The 22,393-nt window shown below is 41.6% G+C and overlaps 1 protein-coding gene across 1 annotated transcript; it reads right to left on the bottom strand.

Moving 5' to 3' along the window:
- Nucleotides 1–1,066: 1,066 nt before the first annotated feature.
- On the bottom strand, nt 1,067–22,168 carry LOC118121051 (flavin-containing monooxygenase 5). The gene is made up of 12 exons (XM_035176678.2): nt 22,108–22,168; nt 21,879–21,978; nt 9,496–9,639; nt 9,144–9,332; nt 8,896–9,061; nt 8,624–8,766; nt 6,273–6,472; nt 5,488–5,721; nt 5,054–5,175; nt 4,898–4,970; nt 4,696–4,765; nt 1,067–4,615 (listed from the first exon to the last, which is right to left on the bottom strand). Exons 3-12 carry the CDS (start codon nt 9,625–9,627, stop codon nt 4,259–4,261), a joined length of 1,686 nt encoding a protein of 561 aa, XP_035032569.2. The 5' UTR covers nt 9,628–9,639; nt 21,879–21,978; nt 22,108–22,168; the 3' UTR covers nt 1,067–4,258.
- Nucleotides 22,169–22,393: the final 225 nt, after the last annotated feature.

The following is a 22,393-nucleotide window of genomic DNA, read 5'->3' as shown; positions in this document are numbered from 1 at the left end:
CCTCTTCCGCTTACGTCCTGTTACTGTTTTCAATCCTCTTTGCTGAGGCGGGAATATGAGAGCGACCTCTGACCAGGCAGAGTTGATGCTGAAAATGAGAAACTTTGGACTGAATCATTACACATGGCACATATTACTGTGGCGTTTCTTAGCTGTTTAAATAAAGCCACTGCTTTTCCACTTGCTAATGTCAAGTATATCCACTTGCGGCCATGTCATAGACTGTATATAGGCTTCAAAACTGGAGTTCACAAACCAATGGGTGACGTCACGGTAGGCTACCACAGTCTATGGTTGCCACTTGGGCCATGTGGGCGCTGTAAACCACACCCACGACTTGCCCAGTTGAATTACATGTGCCCCCTCCAAACCCTGCGGTGGCCACGGAAGACATTAGACTACAGTACATGAAAAATAGATTGAAAGTATTATTATTTATCAGTTTAGCAACTATTAAGCAAAGACGTAGGGGGCAACGTACTCATCACCTGATGACACTGAGATCATGTGTTCTTTGTGTTTGTTTTTGGTCTCATTGAGGAATGAACAAGCCAAACAAAAGAGGCTCAGATTAACAATTTGAAGCCTCATCAAATTTCAGGAGCCTCATTTAATCCCTCATTTTCTTTTTAAACAATTAACAATGAAAACAAATTTAAATGGTAAAATGGATTGAAGTTTAAGGTTAGTGAGTATTTTGTTTAACAATACACACCCACTGTACTAAATCTAAATCTAGGAAACCTGCTGATTGAAATTCCTTCCAATGAGGCATCTACATACATGTATCTAAGGAGTACTTATGCTCTAAATTGAAATAAAGAGATGAAAAGACAAAGTCTATGAGTCATATCAAGTAGATTTTACATCACAAGGAAAAACAATACAGCATAAAGCACAACCTGAAATCACTTAGTATAAAAAAGAGAATTCTAATATCCAAACCTTAAATGGCAAATATGAAACATTTTTGCAAACATATTTATTGTAAATGTTGTGATATATCATCAGACATCAGACAGGAATCATGCTAAATTGAAATCTGGGCTCCTGCTCCAGTAACATTAAAGAAAGTATTTTCCCTTTTGAAATTGACTTTCCGGTGCAGAAGATGAGCGTTAGTCTCTCGGCTCTCTGCCTCATGTAGAATTAGGGTTCAATTAGAAAGAATAGTTTACTACCCAAATAGGGTACTACTCCGAAATAAACATGAAATCAATTATGCATTATCTGTTAAATCGAGCAACATGTTAACAGGGTCTGAAAATCCAAACCCAGTGTGCACTTTCGGAGCAATGGACTTTTGCACTGACACTTAAGAGTTAGAAAAACACATATACTGTATATGTTATACATTAGATCATACATTAGCTGATCAGTTCACAGTGTAGGACTCGTCTACATTCATTGTCAGGGGGTAATGCTGTGCTCGTTTTGCACTCGTGGTTCAGTGTCCTCAACCTGTGAGTGGTGGGAGAGAGACAACTCTCTCCATTGTTTTAACTGTCGGCTGTAGTGTTTTGCTGACCGTCTTATATATTGGACGTTTACAATATGTACATTAAATTAAAAGAAAAGGAACAACAGAAAAGATAACAAGTTGTCAAAAAAATGAAAAGCCAAGAGGTGGAGAGAGAGAAAATGAGGCCGGTCAAAGTCTTTTAAAAAACTGTTTACTCTTCAGTATGAACTGTGATTTCCTACGCTACAGTTTTCCCCTTTCAACTTTTTTTACATTTGATACAGATTTGTCTCTTTTATTTAATTTACCTCTTCTACTCTTATATTAAACATTTTTACGTCTTATTTTTATTTATTGAATATGAATTTTATTTCAATATTTTATTATTCTCTTAATCATTTTACCTCTTCTACCCTTTTATACTTTTATTAAATCTTCCATTGTTCTTGAAATTTAGTTTTAAACCGTGTTTTTAGATAAATGCTTTTCTATAAGTTTTATCTAGGAGGATAAGAAGAAGAAGAAACCGACTTTTTATATAATCTATGGACTCAACCCAGCTCATGAACTATATTTGGAAGTTCAACTTCCTTCTCGTTTGTGCTGTGGCTGCAGCTGGACCCTACTTGTTTCAATCCCCTTTGCTATGGTCGAAAAACGAGAGCAACCAGACAGAGTTCACGCTGAAAATGACAAACTTTGGACTGAATAATTAAACATTACACATAGAACTGTTGATGCAAATGTTCCAGCAAAACAAGTGCCACCCAACACGACTGTGATTGATCGAACCATAAAAAAATAAACCAGAGCGTGTCTTTCTTTTGTAATCCAGGATAATGATCAACTTTGACCCTAACCCGACAAACTGAAGTGTGACACAGGGGAGTTAAAATATCACTGCAGTGGTTAAAGTGGGGAATTATTTATGCTTAAGATTACGATAGAAAAACAGGACAAAGTGCAACTATATCAAGAAGGTTGGGCCTCCTCAAGAAGATAAATAGTCAAATCTAAGTTGGGACAATAACAATCTAAGAAAAGATTCCATGAAGACCATCAACACAAGCAGATGTTCTCACAGTAGTTTTAGGATATTTCTGTTGTGTACCTTACTGGTCTAAGGGCATCTTAGAGCATCTCATATTTGTATCACTATGGTCTCTGGTCCAGCCTGCCTGAAGACCCGGGGTCTGCAGGAGAGAATGTGGATATTTCTCTGGATATTTTTAGAGGCAAACTCAAGACCTACCTTTTTAATCAGGCCTTATATTTGATTCTTTTTTTGTATTTATCTCGGGAATTTATTCATACACCTTAGACTGTTTTGCAGATATATCCATTTACTCTATTTTATTTAATTATTTACTTATTTACCTACTTTCTCTACTTTCTCTGGTTTTATTTACTGCTCTTTTAGTATTTTATTCTTTTATCTGTATTTTACATTTATCCTTTCACATCTCTTTTAGAATTCGAGTTGTATCTTTTCCTGATTAATTTGAGTATTTTAATCTGTATTTATCTTTCTTTTCATGCCCTAGGTGTTTTCTATTTTCAAATGTATAATATTCATGACAGCTGACTTCCTGCTAATATTTGTCTTGTTCTGGATGTATGGATGGGAGTCTGTGGATCGCTAGGGGGCTGATTTTATAGACTCTGTAAAGCATTTTAGGGATTGATTTATTGATGTAATTGCACTTTGAGTGTGTACCTCCATTTCATGATAAACTACATACAGACTCGGTAGAACAAATTTTGAACTAATCACTGTTTTAATGCATATTTCATTCAAAGCAATTGCATTTTATTCTATCACAAGTTTGTTGGCAAATATCTTTGATTCAGTTCAATGAGTCAACTGCAATAACAATACCCCCCTTTTTTTAACGGTTACATTAACACATCATTGTCTAAATTCAAATCAAACACAATAGCAGAAATATAAAGAATAAAACAAACTTGTGTAAGGTTCTGTAAATCTGTGATTAGGTAAAAAGGAGTCCCCATAAATCTTATATCTCAGGAATTGTGAAGAACTAAATTGACAATTTTCAGGCAAACTTAAGTGTTATTATATGCATAGTTTATGTATTTATGGTTCTGAGACTTCCTGGTAAACAATGAATCAGACAGTACAGTAAAACAGCAGGGGGAGACAGAACTTCATGAACGGAATTAAAACATCAGTAAGGCTTGTTGTGCCATCTGGAACATGAACAGGTAGAACTTGATCTTGAGGGTATTCAAGGTGAGGAGTAAGTAATACCTTGAGCACTTGTGAAAAGTAGCACCGCGTACAAAGGGGAGTTGCAGGTATAGTTTTACCTGCAGGAGCAAGGCTGGTTGGGTTGTTTTGTCTCATGGAGGTTGAGTGAGACAGGTCCACACCTCCAGTCTGGTATGCAGGGAAGAAAAAGCAAGAGGACAATAGCTCCAGTGTGTGGTGTTTTGTGTTATCAGGTTTGAATGTGTGTGACACATTCTTCTCATGCATTTAAGACCTGTTTCCCTGCAGGGTTTATCCTGGCTGAAAGTACGTCAACATATAAGGTATTTTAAAATGGTCATGGAATTAGCAGTAACTTTATAGTAATTAAATGATTCACAGCTTCACAGTGGGACATTGTCATTTCAACAACCTGAATTATAGCACATGAACACAAACAAGTTGGATGAATTACTTCCCTACTTGGGAAATTGGACCATTCAAGAGGCACATGAATCCAGCAGATAGATAAGTGGCTGTGCACAGAGAAGCCTGTAGCATGAGAAGCGTCAGGATCTTCTGGTTTAACCAGTATACCAGTTGTCCATCAAAAAGATCCTGCTCCTCTCAAGAAACTCAGCTGCACCCTGCAGCGCTGGAAGATTTTTCGACAGAAGTACAGCCATTATCACACTTCCTCCCAATGTGAGCAGCCCAGGGAGGGAAAAGACAGATTGCCCAGGCTCTGGTTCTGGTACCGCTCGGGTTTTGAAAGGCTGAGCAACCCGCTTCCACTGAGTGAGGATAGCATGTCGGGCTCCGGCCCATTGTCCAGGTCCAGCGAGACGAAACTGATATGGAGTGAAGGGACCAAAGACGACCTTCAGCCAGAGCACAGGGTCTCTCAGGAGTAGTGCCAGAAGGTTTGGTTGAACTCCTACCTGTAATCGTAGGTCTAATATGAATGTGTCTTTCATATGTACATAGTAACACAGGTTCACCCGAAGCAAACTGTACTGACCTCCTTGGCCATGAAATCCACGTATGTGATGTAATCCACATGGAGAGCAGCCTGTAGTGGGCAGGTGTAGCTGAGAACATGAAGGAAAGGAAATAATTCATTCATATACAATTAAAAACACAAAGGTTTGAGTTTAATTATTTTCTATCACACACATAAATAATGATGGCCATGGTAATATCAGTGTGTCAATGATCTCTACCTTTTCATGGATCTCTGTCTATCAGACTCAAGGACTTCCAGCATTTTCTCCTGAGAAGGAAGATGCCTCGAACCTTTAAAGGGATACAGCACAGAGTAACACATCTTGCTTATTAAGCCTTTTTGTGTGAGTTTGTGTGTAAAGCTGTGTATTTACCTGAAAAGACCTTGACAGCCCACCGTGCCTGCATTTCTACTGTGGGCATGATTGGTCCGCTTGTTCGAAAAAATGCAATAATGGCCAGTGTGGGGTGTTGGAGAGAAGGAGGGAACAGTCTCCTGACATTAAAAATAATTGTGAAGAGATGCTTTGAATGGGTTAACAATAAGCAATAGCTCCAACAAAATTAAGATCGTCATACATGAGTGTTCGATGTACTATCACAATCTAGTAATTATTTTTGGTGTCGTGTAATGACGCATCTCCACTTCCTCCCTCTATCCAGAAATGAAGCCAAAATCTCTGGATTCTGCCGTCTTGAGCCCGAGTATGTGCAGTAGTGATCTGGGAATGGAGCCGCTGTATCGCGGAAACTGTCCATGGACAGGCTTAAGAAAAAGTTATCAGTTCTATCTTTACAACACACTTACTTGTACAATGTCAACTCTCCATGAGTCCCCTCAGACAAAGCTGGAGGCAGGAATGGAAAGGTTCCATTATATCCAGTACAGAAGACCACAGCATCGATGTTCTCCTCCACTGTGCCATCTTCAAACACAACTCCCGTTTCCACAAACGCTTTCAAGTTGGGCTTCAGGACCAGCGCCCCTTGAAGGATTTGGCCAGGAAGACCATCATTGATCAAAATCCCTCGGTCCAAAATTCTGTGAAAGTGAGGAAATGATAAACATGGAAATAAAACTTTTCCCTCACATTACGGACTAAAACAGACCTCACATAAGCCTTTTTTAGGCATGGACTGGACATTTTCCAGAGTTTTCCTTTCAAATATGAAGAACGCAGCAGGAGATTCAGAGTCAGAAGCATCCAACAACAGGACATGATGTAAAAATTCCACTGGGTTTTCGTTTACACCACATCAACACTGGCATTGGCCCTTACAGTCAAAAGCTCTCGAATCTTGTTGTCTTTGTTGCCGTTCTTTACGTGTGAGACACCTCTTTTTCATCCTGAAATATTTGCATTCTTCCAGTTTCACATCCGTTGTGAGATTCAAATTTCATCGACGTGTCCGCTCACTGTGAATTTTCCACACATTTGCCTGCTGTATTGTCACATGAGCTCACTTTGCGTTTTGGATGAATGGGGGTTTAAAGATATAATGGTTAAAAAACAAACAGTGACATAAAAAGATGTACGACAGGAAACCAAGATTCATGTGTCAGAGAGAAAGATGCAGGTAAAAAGGTGTCACCTGTGTCTGGGCTGCAGGCCGTACAGTCTGTGGTCATATTTCTGGTTCAGTGCTCGCTCCACTACCCAGTTGATCAGGGTCTGGGGGAGGAGCAGTTTGAGGATATTGATGCGTCTGGAGATGTTCATCATGTCCAGAGGCAGACCATTGGTAGACATCCTGCCAGTCACCCAGGCCCCTTCTCGTGTGCTGAGAAATGTCTGTTAGAGAGAAGAAGAAGATGGTGTAAGTTTATGCATATATTCTGTAGATACAGTAAAGATGAGACACATTCAAAATAATGTGTGACACTGAATGTCAGCGTTCTGTTCCTATCATAGACCTTAGAGATGAACAATGTGTCTCCACTCGCTCCTGCTAAGTAGAAATGATAGGGGTAGGAATTAGGGATGCACCGATATGGAAATTCTTGGCCGATACCGATATTTAAAACAACAATCTAGCCGATAGCCGATACCGATATTTGTTTATTACTTGAATAATATGAAAAACAGAAAAAGTGACAAGTGTAACTTTAGATGCCATGGATGGACATAGACACCTATTCAGCCAAACATTTAACAATATCACCAGGCCTACTCAAGACATCATCAAAACTGTAAACAGTTGCTTGCAATGCAGCCTTACAAAACACTAGCATAAACCCTTAGGGAATGCCATATAAATTCAAGTCAAGATGCAGTGCTACTACTAGCTTGCTGTGCAACACAACACAATAGGAGGTGTCGGGGTAAATGACGTATTCCCCAAGCAAGCCTTTAGCCCCGCCCCCCCTCTCTTTTTATCTATATGACTGCTTGTGTGGCTGTAGTGGATGGGCAGAGGGGGACATTTAATTATGTGATTGGGAAATTGGGAAAATTAAAACTCCAGGACAACAGAAGGGGAATACAAAGTATGGGATGCATATTTGATCATTTATATCATATAAAATATGTCATTTATATCGTTTAAAATAATTTTTCAGTCTGTTTCCTGGCGCGATACGCTCGCTCGCACGCCGAAACCATCGGTGAAGGGCGCTGGCGGCGCATCGCAGTCCATGTGAACCGCACAAAGGTTTAACAGGGGGTGGATGGGAGGCGCCTGGCTTTCCTTGGCGCTGCGCTGCGCGGCGCGGCGCTTCAGCGCCCGGTGTAAACCCGGCGTCAGTGTACCATAATCTGGATGCCAGATTGGCAGGCTGCAGAAAACATACCAATGAACATCGGCCAATGTTATCGGTGAAAGTCAAGTTTATTACCGATACGCCGATGGCAGTAAACGAGGCGAATATCGGCCGCTACCGATATACGGCCGATACATCGGTGCACCACTAGTAGGAATCTATGAACGCTGCCATCTTGTGCATTGGGATCCACAGTCTGCGCAGTCTGTGATCGGGATGGAGTCGTGGTAGCGAGATCCTTCCGACACAGATGCTCCACCAATCATGAGCCAGTCTCTGCTGTCAATCCTGATGACCATTTTCACAGCAACAAATCTAAAGAGAATGTCACTTAGTAGAGCGAATACCTCCACCAAGGCAGTCCCCTTATGAAACCACATTTAAATTCTCTAGATCTCGAATTTTATTTAATCTGCATCAAATTTCACACACCCATAAATATCAGTCCCCTTAACATGCCTCATCAAGATCTATCAATTATTCTCTGTGAAATCAACAAAAGTGTAAGTACCAGCCATATCTTGCATATCTTGGAAAGAGAAAAAAAGGTTCCTAGATCTGCCCCCTGATCCAGATCCGCACCAAGACTTAATGAGTTTTTTACTGACCAATACCACATCTTTCTACCAAGTTTCATGATCATCCGTTTTGTAGTTTTAGCTTAATCCTGCTAACTAACAGACAAACAAACCAACTGAAACAAATCCTTAACCTCCTTGGCAGCGTAATTACCACTAAACTTAAAATAAAAATGAAAACCAATGTAATAAGAACTACCTAAAATTACAGAAACCATCTTTGAGAAACATTTCTTTGATGTGTACTTTGACTTTACAGTTTGGTCCATGGAGTATGACTGATACTGCAGCCAGCCACCAGGAGGCGATTGAGATGCTTTGGCTTCACTTCTGATGAGCAGTCATGTCGTCCATCTTTATGTACCCCTAACCCTATGGTCTCTATACAGTTAGATAAAAAGGGATGCGTGTATAGAAAATGTCTTCTACACTATTTTGCCATGTAATAAAAACTTTACACTGTAAGAAATAATAATGTATCTCTAAGGATAAACCTCATTACAAAAATCTACAGAATTAGTTCAAAGCCCATAACTGTTTCAGGACCACGTGTATGTTGTCAAGAAGCATTGGAGACAAGGCTTTTCAGCTCTTTTCTGTCTTACCTTCTTAGAAGATCTACTGATCTCCACAGCAATGTCCCCTCCGGAATTTCCCATGCCAACCACCACCACCCTCTTTCCTCTCAAGGCCTCTGCATCTTTATATTCCCAGCTGTGAAAACACCTGCCAGTAAAGGTCTCATATCCTGGAGGGAAACAGATGGTGCAGTGGCAAAGGAAGACAATAAGGTGCGCTCATTCCAAGAAAAAAAGGTTCCACTTTGATCCCTCAGTGTGCTTGATAATACTGATAAATCAGCTGTTTGTTGACTGACCTGTTAAACCTGACAGGGGTAATGTTGGATTAGTGTAAGGACCCGAACAGACCAGGACAGCATCAAAGACGAGCCTTTCTTCCTCTCCATCCCTGTTTATGGTCACTACGTCCCACTGACCAGACAGAGAGAAATCTGGTCTTTGTGTAACACTCCTCACCGTGGTCTGAGTGTGCACAGTGAAACATGTTAAGATTTTACATAGGTTTGTGTGATAAATCCGTGACACTCTTGGCGTGTTTAACTACCTGAAAGTTGATGTATCTGAGCAAGTGAAAGTGCTCAGCATAGAGACTGAGGTACTGCAGGAGCTGAGAGTGGAGCATGTAGTTTGGATAGTCATCCGGCATGGGATAGTCACTGAAACACATCATCTCTTTTGAGGTGTTGACCACCAATGAGCGATAGATGCTGGCTCGCTGTGGCTCAGGGGCCTCCTGATGACACAGAAAAACAAGATATAAAGAAAACAATCACTCTGATGGAGACATTTTGTCATTTTATCCAGTGACTACAAATTATTTCTATGTTCAAGCTACGCAAACTTCTATAAAGAAGATACATATGGGGGAGGCTGTGAAAAGCTCTGCCCCTTCTCACCTTAAATCTCCACAGGCCACCAATGTCATCACTGCTTTCAAAGCAGACAGGCTCCAGGCCCTCATCAACACAGATCTTGATACAGGCCAGACCTGAACTGCCTGCTCCGACCACCGCGACCCGACAAACCATGACTCAACGCCTCTGTAGAGAAGGACTGAATCAGAAAGAGTCTATGGCTTGTCGTGGCAATTTCTGCAATCCCACTTTAACAACGAGGAACGAGACACAATTCTCTTACAGTATTGTCACACTTTAATGCTCAGAGCATGGTGCATACGACAAAGGTTAGTTTGTAATATGCACACCGATGGGAAACAGTTCTTTGTCTTTATACATTTGGCTCATCCCTCCCACTCTGGTTGGGGATGTTACAAAGTGTTGGGCCATGGTTCTTTGTGAAACCACACTTCGGCCTACATGTGCCGTCAAAGCCTGAAGCAGCATGTCCCTCCAGGACTCAGTCTCCCAGGGGCCATCAAAAACCAGAGCAAGGAACTCAGTCTCCCAGAGGGCATCAACTTCACACAGAGGTGTGAAAACCCCCCCAGGGACACAGGTTTCAACTCCCATTGGTCACTCTGGACCCCATGACCTGTGAGGTCACCGGGCCAATATAAGGCCTGTTCTCCCCCTCTTCTGGCTCTTCTGCCCTCTTCCTACAATCCTTCCACAGGAGGGAAGGCTGTCGAGCCTCTTCTCCAGCTCACATCTTCTCTTCCCATCCAACTCTTCGAGAGGAGCACAAAGGTGCAGCTTCCAGCTCATCTCACCAAGGAAACCTCCTCGCCCTCCAAGCTCTACCAACGTCCTAGCAGCGATGCGATGTCCTGCAGGAAAACTTCAACCAGCAACTGAGCTACACAGCTCAACAGAAACCAGCAAGACGACACAAAACTTCGAACTGCACAGCAACTTTCCTTTTTCCCCTTTCCACGGACGGGTAACACAACTGGGCTTAATAATTATACAAGGCTAAGCAAGACTGTTTATTTGATTCTGTGTGATGTTTATAAGTTTGATTTGTGGTGTTGTGATATTTTGGGTACAAGTTATTGAGAAAGTAATGTTAGTCTGTTATGCTCTGCACAGTCTTTCGTTGCATCCAATCTAGTAACTTTGTCTAATTTGGCACACACACAGACACATGCATATCCCTTCACCTCATTATCTCTACAGGTCGTAAACATTCCATAGGTGGGGGAAGGGTGTTATCTCTTTGGCCAGCCGCCATTTTGAAAGCACACAGACACACAGACACACACATGTATACTCATATACACATCTTTGTTTAGTAATTACACTGTTAGTAATTTGTGTTTTTATACTTTATTATATTCATAATAAATGTTTTCCTTTCACAAATGCTTTTTTATTAATGTTGCATAAGTGAATTTTGCCAACCTCTACACTGTCAAGAACTCCATATCCTTCAACTTAGCTAACTATCTATATGGTAATTTTGGTTATAGTTATTAATTTAATTGTTAATCAGAGTTCCAAATTTGTAGTTAGTACTTTTATGAGACTTATTCAATAAATTGGCTATCTTTTCCCTTCCTTTGAAGGGTGGTGCCCCGAGGTAACTTTAATCAATTAAAGTTATTATTTAATATTAATAATAAAATATGAATATTTAATATTTTATTTTGATAACCAAATTTATTGAATGCCGAAAGGCACACCATTTTATGGTATCACGTTTAATGCATTATGGCACAACAAAAGTCAAAGGTCAGGATCTTCTGATGACATGAAAACAACAATGCCTTAGTTAAAGCAATCAGGCCAATATTCATTCAGTTGTACAGTATACAGCATGATCAAGGTTACATTGTATGAGATTCAATCATGATCAATCAAAGGGGAAATTAACATGATCATATTGTGGTCAAAATGTTACATTTCCCTTACAATCCCCCCTTTTGATCATGTTGGATCAACGCTTAAAGTAAACACTTTATAAGGTGGGGGAATCCCACTCTGTCAGGGGTTGACCGATTGAGGTTACTTCAGTTGTGTGCCAAGATCATCAACATTAGATGGTGGAATCCAGTCTGGGATAGGGTAGAGGTCAATTTGCATAGCAGTAACAATGGCCTTAGTGCATTGTTTGCGTATCAGACCAATCATACAAGTGATAACAGAAATAGCAATCAAAAACATGACAATGCTTACAATCAATGTGCGAAAGAACGATGTACCCATGGATGACAGGGGGCCAAACACCTTCGAAAAAGGGTCCCACCCGTGCACATCATGCAGATCTTTTATCCCTTGTTCAGTATTATGTTTTAGCTTAGTTATCTCTACGTCATTACTAGCAATATAGGAACAACATTCAGTATGAATAACTTGACATACACCACCCTGAGAGGCCAGCAAAAGGTCCAAGGCCATTCTGTTTTCTGTTGCTACACGTTCTACATCGTCTAAGCGCCTTGATGTAGCTGTTATGGCGGCTGTAGAAATATTCATGTGACGTTCTAACACTGTGGATAGTGACTGAATCTCTTCTTGGGACGTAAACACCCCATATGAGGGTATTAGGAGTCCTAATACTCGTTGGGTGGTTGTTATTGTGCGTCTGGCCCTGCGGTGGAGTGATGATAGCTCTGCTGCAGATACTTCCCTGATTAGGGGTACTAAAAACAGTCTGTGTAAATGATCTGTTTTGATCTGGTAGTCCCAGTGTAGGTGTAGAAGTCAGTCAGGGTAAATGCTGTGTCAGCATCTGTCGTCCACGTCAGGTTGTCTGTTGGTCTCAGTCCTTGGCCATGCATTACATACAAGAGTGGAGCCTCCAGGGATGCATAATCACAGATCCACTGTCTACAGTAGCCTGTCATCCCTAAAAATGACATTAATTGTCTTTTGGTACGCGGTTTTGGAATCTTGAGGATGGCTTCCACTCGTTTTGAGCTCAATGTTTTACCGCTGCTAGAAATTTCGTGTCCTAGGAAAGTTACACTTTTCTGGACAAATTGCAGCTTAGCCAGGCTGGCCTTGTGGCCCTGGTCTGCAAGATATTTTAGCAATGCTACTGTGTCGACTTTACAGGCCTGTTTTGTTGGTGAACAAATCATCAAATCATCAACATATTGTATCAGCGCGCTTCCCGCTGGTAACTACAAGTCCTCAAGACTTGCATATAACACCTGTGAGTCGACTGCAGGGGATTCCACAAAACCTTGGGACATACATCTTAATGTATATGATTTGCCCTGGAATGTGAAAGCAAACCAATACTGAGAGTCTGGATGAACTGGGACACTGGAAAATGCATTAGCCAAATCAACAATTGAAAAAACCACGTGCTTTCTGGTGGAACTAGAGAAACTTGTATATTATCTTTCTCTCTTTTTTAAAAATTTTAATTCATTTAATAGGCATTCTTACTGGTGAGTGTGCACATGGAATGATGACTCCGGTTTTTACCAGGTTTTTAAAAACTGGTGTTATCCCTGCTACTGCCTCTGGTTTGAGTGGATGTTGTGTTTGACATAAACAGTATGTGCTCTTTGGTGTCACATTGAGAGGTTCAGTCCCTTTAACTAATCCCAGATCATACTTATCATTAGCCCATAACTTTTGTTGCACTTCTTGTAACTCTGAAGAGTCAATGGTTAACTGAGAAAAATTTCTCCAAACCTTTTGTTTAAATTTAGCAGTTTGTGCTAAATGCACTGTTGGTTTTCCCCCAGAAAAGTGCTCTGAAATGGGCATCTGTATGTTTGCATTCGGGGTGAATATTGAATTCCTTCTCCCCTATCCTCCCATGTACAATCTCGTGAACACCGAGTGACCCAGGGTGCCAAATTTTCCCACTGCACATCATTTGCTTTAGCTAGAGACACATGTGGTGATGAGTTATGTATATTAAAGAATTTGGCTACTGCGGGGGTCAACACAACAGTCAATGCGCACATTCTATTATTGTAATACACCCAATCACTAGTAATCAAATTGCTTTCTTTATCTTCCTGGAACCAGCTTTTTCAAACTCTGTGTCTGGTCCTTCACTAACTGTGGCTGTGCAATGTAAATCAGGTGCTTGCATGACGTCGTGTATGTGCTATTTCAAGCAGATCTTAGGTTATGTACCTGGGCCTGCATATTACAAACTAACCTTTGTCGTATGCACCATGCTCTGAGCATTAAAGTGTGACAATACTGTAAGAGAATTGTGTCTCGTTCCTCGTTGTTAAAGTGGGATTGCACGACAGGCTCCACGGATCAGTGAAGCTGCAGCTAGGAACAACATTGCAATATTTGCACTAATCAGTATTAACTATTTCTTATCAGTTTTACTTATTGCATTCATTCACTTAGTCTACTCAGTAGAAATATACTTTATTTTATTTAAAAAATGTATACTTAGGTGTATATTTTATTATATTTTATTTTGACACTTTAGTTTTATTTTATATGGGTACATATTAGGGCTGTCAAACAATTACAATTTTTAATTGTTATTAATCACAGCTGCCCTGTGATTAATAATTTTCTACGTATATTGTTGTGGGAACGGAAAGATAAATGACAGAAGGCCAAATGATAGAGTTATTAAGATTGAAAAATAAAATCAAACTAAAACATTCCACACCTTAATTAAATTTGGCTGTGTCTTTGCTATTCCTCTGAGCAAACATTGGATGTTATTTAGAACTTTTTTTTTTTTAACCCTAGTGTTGTTCCTGGGTCGGATTGACCCAGAGTGTGTGTGTGTGTGTGTGTGTGTGTGTGTGTGTGTGTGTGTGTGTGTGTGTGTGTGTGTGTGTGTGTGTGTGTGTGTGTGTGTGTGTGTGTGTGTGTGTGTGTGTGTGTGTGTGTGTGTGTGTGTGTGCGTGCGATCATACGCAAGCCCTGGCCGGTCAGGGTTAGGGTTAGGGTGACCCAAGGATTGTCATTATCCAATTCTCCTGGGGTAATTGAGACCAATGTATTGTCATTCTCGATTGTCATGGGAGGGGTCATTTAGACCCCCAGAGAGGGCTCTGTGGGGTCATTTAGACCCACACCTGATTCCAATTGAAATCAAGGGGGATAACATTAGACCCACATATAAGTCTCAGTGTGCCACTCTCTCACGGACCATGCACGATGTCGCGTCAGGAGCGTTTCACCAGAGAACAGGTTCTCGAACAGCTATTCTCCCAGCAACCATCCTCTGAACCCGAAGAGGACGCGAAAGAGCCAGACCGAGAAGCGGACGGACAAGGAAATGGAGAAGCAGGCCGAGAAGCAGACAGAAAAGCAGGCCGAGAAAAAGACAGAGAGGACGGAGACGGAGACAGAGACGTAGACGACGGCGATGGCTACGCTTGGAAGATGCAAGTGTACACCAGAAAGCCGAGCGGCGGACGCCCAGAACGGAACCAGGGGTTGCGGATAGTGCTCGATGTAACGGAGGGACTGCACGGTCGTAACGTCACGTGCGACAATTACTTCACCTCCTACGAACTAGCGCGGCAGCTCCTGGAGAGGAAGCTCACTGTGGTCGGCACGGTTCGGAAGAACAAGCCCGAGCTCCCGACCGGGCTACTCGCGGTCAAGGGAAGAGAGGTGTTCTCATCCAAGTTCGCATTCACACCCACCGCCACTCTTGTGTCCTACATCCCAAAGAAAAACAGGAATGTGGTGCTCCTGAGCACACAGCACCCCAAGGCCGACATCGGCGACCGCGAGGACGGGAAACCGGTCATCGTCCTGGACTACAACCGCAACAAAGGTGGCGTGGACAACCTAGACAAGGTGATCGGAACATACAGCTGCAGGAGGATGACCGCGCGCTGGCCCCTGGTCGTCTTTCACAACATTCTCGATGTCTCTTCCTACAACGCCTTCATGATATGGAGAGAGATCAACCCAGACTGGATGCCAGGCAAGCGGAACAAGCGGTGTTCCTAGAGCAGCTGGGAAAGGCTCTCGTGACTCCGTTCATTGCACGAAGGGAGCACATCCCCCGCACGGACGCGTCTGCCGCGGTTGTGAAGGCTGTAAAAGCCGCCGCCGCCGCACAGAGAGCTGTTGACTACGACGCTCGACCTCTCCTCCATAGCCCTAGCAGCAGCCCCGCTCGGGGCGAGTAAGAGGAAGAGGTGTCAGATATGCCCCAGGAAAAAGGACTGTAAAACTCACACCGTGTGCCGCGGGTGTAACAAATACATCTGCAAGGGCTGCTCACTTGTCTATTGCCCTACGTGTGCGTCCTAATATTGGGTGGGCTATGTGAGGGGGGCCAACAGCCGGGGGAAGCAGGGACAACACAAGGGTTAATCAAACTCAAAGATAACCTTTATCCTAAACAATTGGGGCATCTTAGCCTTTGCTCTTTTTTTCTTTCTTTTTTTTTTTTAGCAAATATAGGATGGTTGAATAAAACTTTTTTATTTTCTTTTTTAAATCAAACAAACAACCAAACCTTTACACAATTAAATGTGAATGTGGAATCTGAGCCCATCTTTAGAAGCAGTGTTGAGCCAGTTCACACTTAAAAAGAACGAGTTCCAAGTTCAGTTCATGCAGATGAAAATGAACTCTCGTGTTGTACTGAGCACAAAATGTAGACGAGTCATTTTCATGAAGCCTCATAAACTTTGGAGCCAATCCAACAAACACTCATGTTGTGCAATAATGCATTAAACGTGATACCATAAAATGGTGTGCCTTTCGGCATTCAATAAATTTGGTTATCAAAATAAAATATTAAATATTAATATTTTATTATTAATATTAAATAATAACTTTAATTGATTAAAGTTACCTCGGGGCACCACCCTTCAAAGGAAGGGAAAAGATAGCCAATTTATTGATTAAGTCTCATAAAGGTACTAACTACAAATTTGGAACTCTGATTAACAATTAAATTAATAACTATAACCAAAATTACCATATAGATAGTTAGCTAAGTTGAAGGATATGGAGGTTGGCAAAATTCACTTATGCAACATTAATAAAAAAACATTTGTGAAAGAAAAACATTTATTATGAATATAATAAAGTATAAAAACACAAATTACTAACGGTGTACTTACTAAACAAAGATAGGTATGTGAGTATGCATGGGTGTGTGTCTGTGTGAGTCAGCGTGCTTTCAAAATGGCGGCTGGCCAAAGAGCTAACACCCCCCCCTATTGGAATGTTTACGACATGTAGAGATAATTAAGTGAAGATTTATGCGTGTGTCTGTGTGTGTGCCAAATTAGAGAAAGTTACTAGATGCATGCAAGGAAGGACTGAAGAGCATAACTAACATTTAACTTTCTCATAACTTATAACCACAATATCACAACACCACAAATCAAACTTATAAACATCACACAGAATCGAATAAACAGTCTTGCTTAGCCTCGTATAATTATTAAGCCCAGTTGTGTTACCCGTCCGTGGAAAGGGGAAAAAGAGTTGCTGTGCAGTTCGCAGTTTTGTGGCTCCTGCCTTTGTGGTTCTGTTGAGCTGGGCAGCTCAGTTGCTGGCTGAAGTTTTCCTGCAGGACATCGAGTCGCTGTGCTCCTCTCGAAGAGTTGGATGGAAAGAGAAGATGTGAGCTGGAGAAGCCAGGCTTCTTCCCTCGGCAATGCAGGTAAAGAAGCTGGACAGCCTTCTCTCCTTGGAAGGATTGTAGAAAGAGAGAAGAAGAGGGGAGACCTGGCCTTATATTGGCCCGGTGACCTCACAAGTCATGGGGTCCAGAGTGACCAATGGGAGTTGAAACCTGTGTCCCTGGGGGGGTTTCACACCTCTGTGTGATGTTGCCGCACCCTGGGAGGCCTTGCTCTGGTTTTCTCCAGGATAAAGAACGTGTTCAGAATGTGCTCAAGGCTTTTGACTACCATATAGGCCGAAGTGTGGTCTCACAAAAACCATGTCCCAACACTCAGTTACTTCATATGCTGATCAGGTCCTGATAACTAGTGAGGAGTGTTTATTAGTTCAAGTGAGAGCAGAGTGGAGGAGGACACAGAAACTCCAGCTCGGTACAAACCAACCGCAGCTTCTGCTCTGATCATGACGCAGCTGATCACTGAGCGGCTGAGACCAGAGAAACTCTGTGTTTTCACTGTTCTTCGACAAAGTCACTGACCGGCTGCTTCACGTGAACGAGCTCTGATCTCACTGCGTGTGTCGCGCAGTGAGTAAATATCGACAGCCCTATATACAGCTCTGGAAAAAATTAAGAGACCACTCCAAATTTGTCTTAAATCAGCATCTCTACGTGTATGGCAGCCATTCCATTCCAATGTCTGTTGAATTCCAATACAGGCAGACCTGATTCTACATAATGAGGTACTGATTAGGTGATGACCTGAACCAAATCTTATTCAATGAAGAAAAGTATAAAAACCAGTGCTGTGGTCATCACTATCCTCTTGCAATAGGACCAGCTGGATGGCAGCAACAGTGCTAGTAGTACCTCAAAAGTAATTGGAATAAAAAAAAGGGACTATTGACCATGCCAAAAGAGTTAAAAAGAAAGGTGTTGAGTGAGGAAAAGAAGGGTTCAATTCTGGTTTTACTGGCAGAGGGATACAGTGAGCGTCAGGTTGCTTCCATCCTTAAAATTTCAAAGACGGCGGTTCATAAGAACAAGGTCCAGCAGCAGACATTAGGGACAACAAAGGTACAGACCAGCAGAGGACGAAAACGACTCTCCACTCACCGGGATGACCGCCAACTCATTCGAATTCGTAGGATGACATCAAGTGACCTCCAAAAAGAATGGCAAACGGCAGCTGGGGTGAAGTGCACGGCGAGGACGGTTAGAAACAGGCTCCTAGGGGCAGGGCTGAAGTCGAGCATAGCTAGAAAAAAGCCCTTCATCAATGAGAAGTAGAGAAGAGCCAGGCTGAGGTTTGCAAAAGACCATAAGGATTGGACCATAGAGGACTGGAGTAAGGTCATCTTCTCTGATGAGTCCAGTTTTCAGCTGGTCGTCTAATGGTTAGATGGAGACCTGGAGAGGCCTACAAGCCACGGTGTCTCGCACCTATTGTGAAATTTGGTGGAGGATCGGTGATGATCTGGGGGTGCTTCAGCAAGGCTGGAATTGGGCAGATTTGTCTTTGTGACAATATTCCCCAACTCTGAGGAGTGGTTTTTCCAGCAGGACAATGCTCCATGCCACACAGCAAGGTCAGTGAAGGTGTGGATGAAGGACCACCAGATCAGGACCCTGTCATGGCCAGCCCAATCTCCAGACCTGAATCCCATTGAAAACCTCTGGAATGTGATCAAGAGGAAGATGGATGGTCACAAGCCATCAAACAAAGCCAAGCTGCTTGAATTTTTGCGCCAGGAGTGGCATAAAGTCACCCAACAGCAATGTGAAAGACTGGTGGAGAGCATGCCAAGACGCATGAAAGCTGTGATTGTAAATCAAGGTTATTCCACCAAATATTGATTTCTGAACTCTTCCTAAGTTAAAACATTAGTATTGTGTTGTTTAAAAATTAATATGAACTTGTTTTCTTTGCATTATTCGAGATCTAAAAACACTGCATCTTTTTTGTTATTTTGACCAGTTGTCATTTTCTGCAAATAAATGCTCTAAATCAGAGGTCTTCAACAGGGGGTGCGCGACCCACAGGGGGTCCGCGGAGGTACTGCAGGGGGGTCGCGAAATTTTCGTCGATGAGACAATTTTTTATATTTTTTTAATTTTAATTTCCACAAATTGAAATGTCTTTAAATACACATTAACATGAATCCAACATATTGTAGTGAACGGATAAATGGAGACAGAAGATGTTATCTTTCAGTCAGCAATGCACACATTCAGCGACACACAATAATAAAAACATGAATATATGAACCTGTGTATTATTTATATATAATAGCTCAGTATTGAATGCACAATAACAGGGTAGCTATGTTTATACATGGCACTAGGCCCAGTTTAATATAAAACACAATTTTATACAATATATATAGTAGGGGGTCCCTGCTCCATCTTTCCATCAGTTTGGGGGTCCTTGGCCTGAAAAACGTTGAAGACCCCTGCTCTAAATGACAATATTTGTATTTGAAATTTGGGAGAAATGTTGTCAGTAGTTTATAGAATAAAACAAAAACTTTCATTTTACTCAAACACATACCAATAAATAGCAAAACCAGAGAAACTGACCATTTTGAAGTGGTTTCTTAATTTTTTCCAGAGCTGTATATATACAGTGCCTTGCATAAGTATTCACCCCCCTTGGACTTTTCTACATTTTGTCATGGTATAACCACAGATTAAAATTTATTTCATTGTGATTTTATGTAATGGACCAACACAAAATAGTCCATCATTTGGAAGTAGGGGGAAATATTACATGGATTTCAAAATTATTTACAAATAAAAATCTGAAAAGTGTTGAGTGCATATGTATTCACCCCCTTTACTGTAAAACCCCAAACAAAGAATTGCCTTCACAAGTCACATTTGCAAGTCACATAATTAGTGAATAGGGTCCACCTGTCTACAATTCAATCTCAGTATTGTACTGGAAAAATTAACTAAGTATGGTTGAAACCTATGTTGTAGTTGAAAAGTAAGTTTCATGACCTGTATCTACATACATATACAACCTGTCCAAATACTTTATGACCTGAACTGTTTTATGGTCTGAACTGTGTTGACCTGAAAACTGTCAGACCCTTTTTATCACTTATTTACTCTCCAAAGAACTGAATGTATGTCTGCTTATCTCCAAAGGAAACATATGTAAATCAGTTGTCTGTGTTTAGATTCCTCTCTCAACCTGCGCCTACAGAACCAGTCTGAACTGGTTCTGAGAGACAGCCTTAGTCCTCCTATATAAGATGCTTGTATTTGACTGTCCTGCATCTTCACTCTGAGATCCTTGTGACACTCTGTGTTGATCCTTTCTGCAGAAAGCCCCTATTAAAATACACGTAGATAACTTTGGTGTTTCCAGCCTCTTGTATTTCCAGATTTCCATCACAGTATAAATACACCTGTTCTGTGAAGGCCTCAGAGTTTGTTAGAGTTCATTACTGAACAAACAGCATCATGAAGACCAAGGAACTCACCAAACAGGTCAGGGATAAAGTTGTGGAGAAGTATGAAGCAGGGTTAGGTTATAAAAACATATCCCAAGCTTTGAACATCTCACTGAGCACCATAAAATCCATCATCAGAAAATGGAAAGAATATGGCACAACCGCAAACCTACCAAGACAAGGCCGTCCACCCAAACTGACAAACCGGACAAGGAGAAAATTAATCAGAGAAGCAACCAAGAGGCCCATGGTAACTCTGGAGGAGCTGCAAAGATCCACAGCTGAGGTGGGAGAATCTGTCCACAGGACAACTATTAGTCGTCTACTCCACAAATCTGGCCTTTATGGAAGAGTGGCAAGAAGAAAGCCGTTGTTAAAAGTGAACCATAAGAAATCCCGTTTGGAGTTTGCCAGAAGCCATGTGGGAGACATAGCAAACATGTGGAAGAAGGTGCTCTGGTCAGATGAGACCAAAATTGAACTTTTTGGCCTCAATGCAAAACGCTATGTGTGGCGGAAACCCAACACTGCCCATCACCCTGAGCACACCATCCCAACAGTGAAACATGGTGGTGGTAGCATAATGCTGTGGGGATACTTCTCTTCAACAGGTACAGGGAAACTGGTCAGAACTGAGGGAAAGATGGATGGAGCTAAATACAAGGCAATACTTGAAGAAAATCTGATGCAGTCTGCATAAGACTTGAGACTGGGGCGGAGGTTCATCTTCCAACAGGACAATGACCCTAAACATACAGCCAGAGCTACAATGGAATGGCTTAGATCAAAGCATGTTAATGTCTTAAAATGGCCCAGTCAAAGCCCAGACCTAAATCCAATTGAGAATCTATGGCAAGACTTGAAAATTGCTATACACAGACGTCTCTATCCAATCTGACTGAGCTTCAGCTTTTTTGCCAAGAAGAATGGACAAACATTTCCATCTCTAGATGTGCAAAGCTGGTAGAGACATACCCCAAAAGACGTGCAGCTGTAATTGCAGCAAAAGGGGGTTCTACCAAGTATTGACTCGGGGAGATACTTATGCATCCAACAGATGAGAACTTTTTTGTTCTCATTGTTGTTTGTGTCACAATAAAAGGTATTTTGCACCTTCAAAGTACAATGCATGTTGTGTCGATCAAATGGGAAAAAGTCTATTTAAGTCTATTTGAATTCCAGTTTGTAACAGTACAAAATGGGAAAAAGTCCAAGGCACTGTACATGCTGCATCGGGCCAGCTCTCTCATGTTCACACTTGTTAAACTTACTTGGCAAAACCCCTCTCCTAACAAATACCACCACCAGCGTGCTCCTTATAACTTAGAAAACACAGCACAAGCGTGCAGCCCCCACATTACAAATACTGTCCTTACCTATAAAAGGGGAAATGAAGCGGACACGATATTGCTGGCTTCAAAGTCCAAAGTGTAGCGAACGAGCCGCAAACAACACTCTGCTGTCCAAACCGGGACTCTAGACCAAAGCAATAGATTGCAGATGTCACTGATAATTCAACCTTTGTAAATAAACATTAGAAAATGACAGGCATTTTCCCAGTGCATTTTCACAAAACAATAAAGGAAATTTAAGTGTCTTTCTCACAAATTTCAACATTCAGTGCACGGTGTTCGTCGATTCCATATCCATCACATCAGTAAATTCCTGCTCCTCTCCGTGACATTTGCGCATGCGGAAACCGAGCGCGCTGCCGCCTCCCCCAGCTCCATAAATTGTTCACCAGTTCACAAATTCTGTTGGTTTTACCCAGTCTGAGTGTGTGTAACTCATTAAAATTATATTGATCATTATGTGATGATTAGTGTTGATATTGTGGCGTCATTTCAAACTAATCAACATTTAAACTGTAGTGAGTCAGAGATGTCAGCTC

The sequence above is a fragment of the Hippoglossus stenolepis genome, chromosome 14, assembly GCF_022539355.2.
Source record: "Hippoglossus stenolepis isolate QCI-W04-F060 chromosome 14, HSTE1.2, whole genome shotgun sequence".
Classification (NCBI taxonomy): Eukaryota; Metazoa; Chordata; class Actinopteri; order Pleuronectiformes; family Pleuronectidae; genus Hippoglossus; species Hippoglossus stenolepis.
Note: the sequence above shows the minus strand (reverse complement) of the source record. Positions and strands in the feature narration are given on the sequence as shown.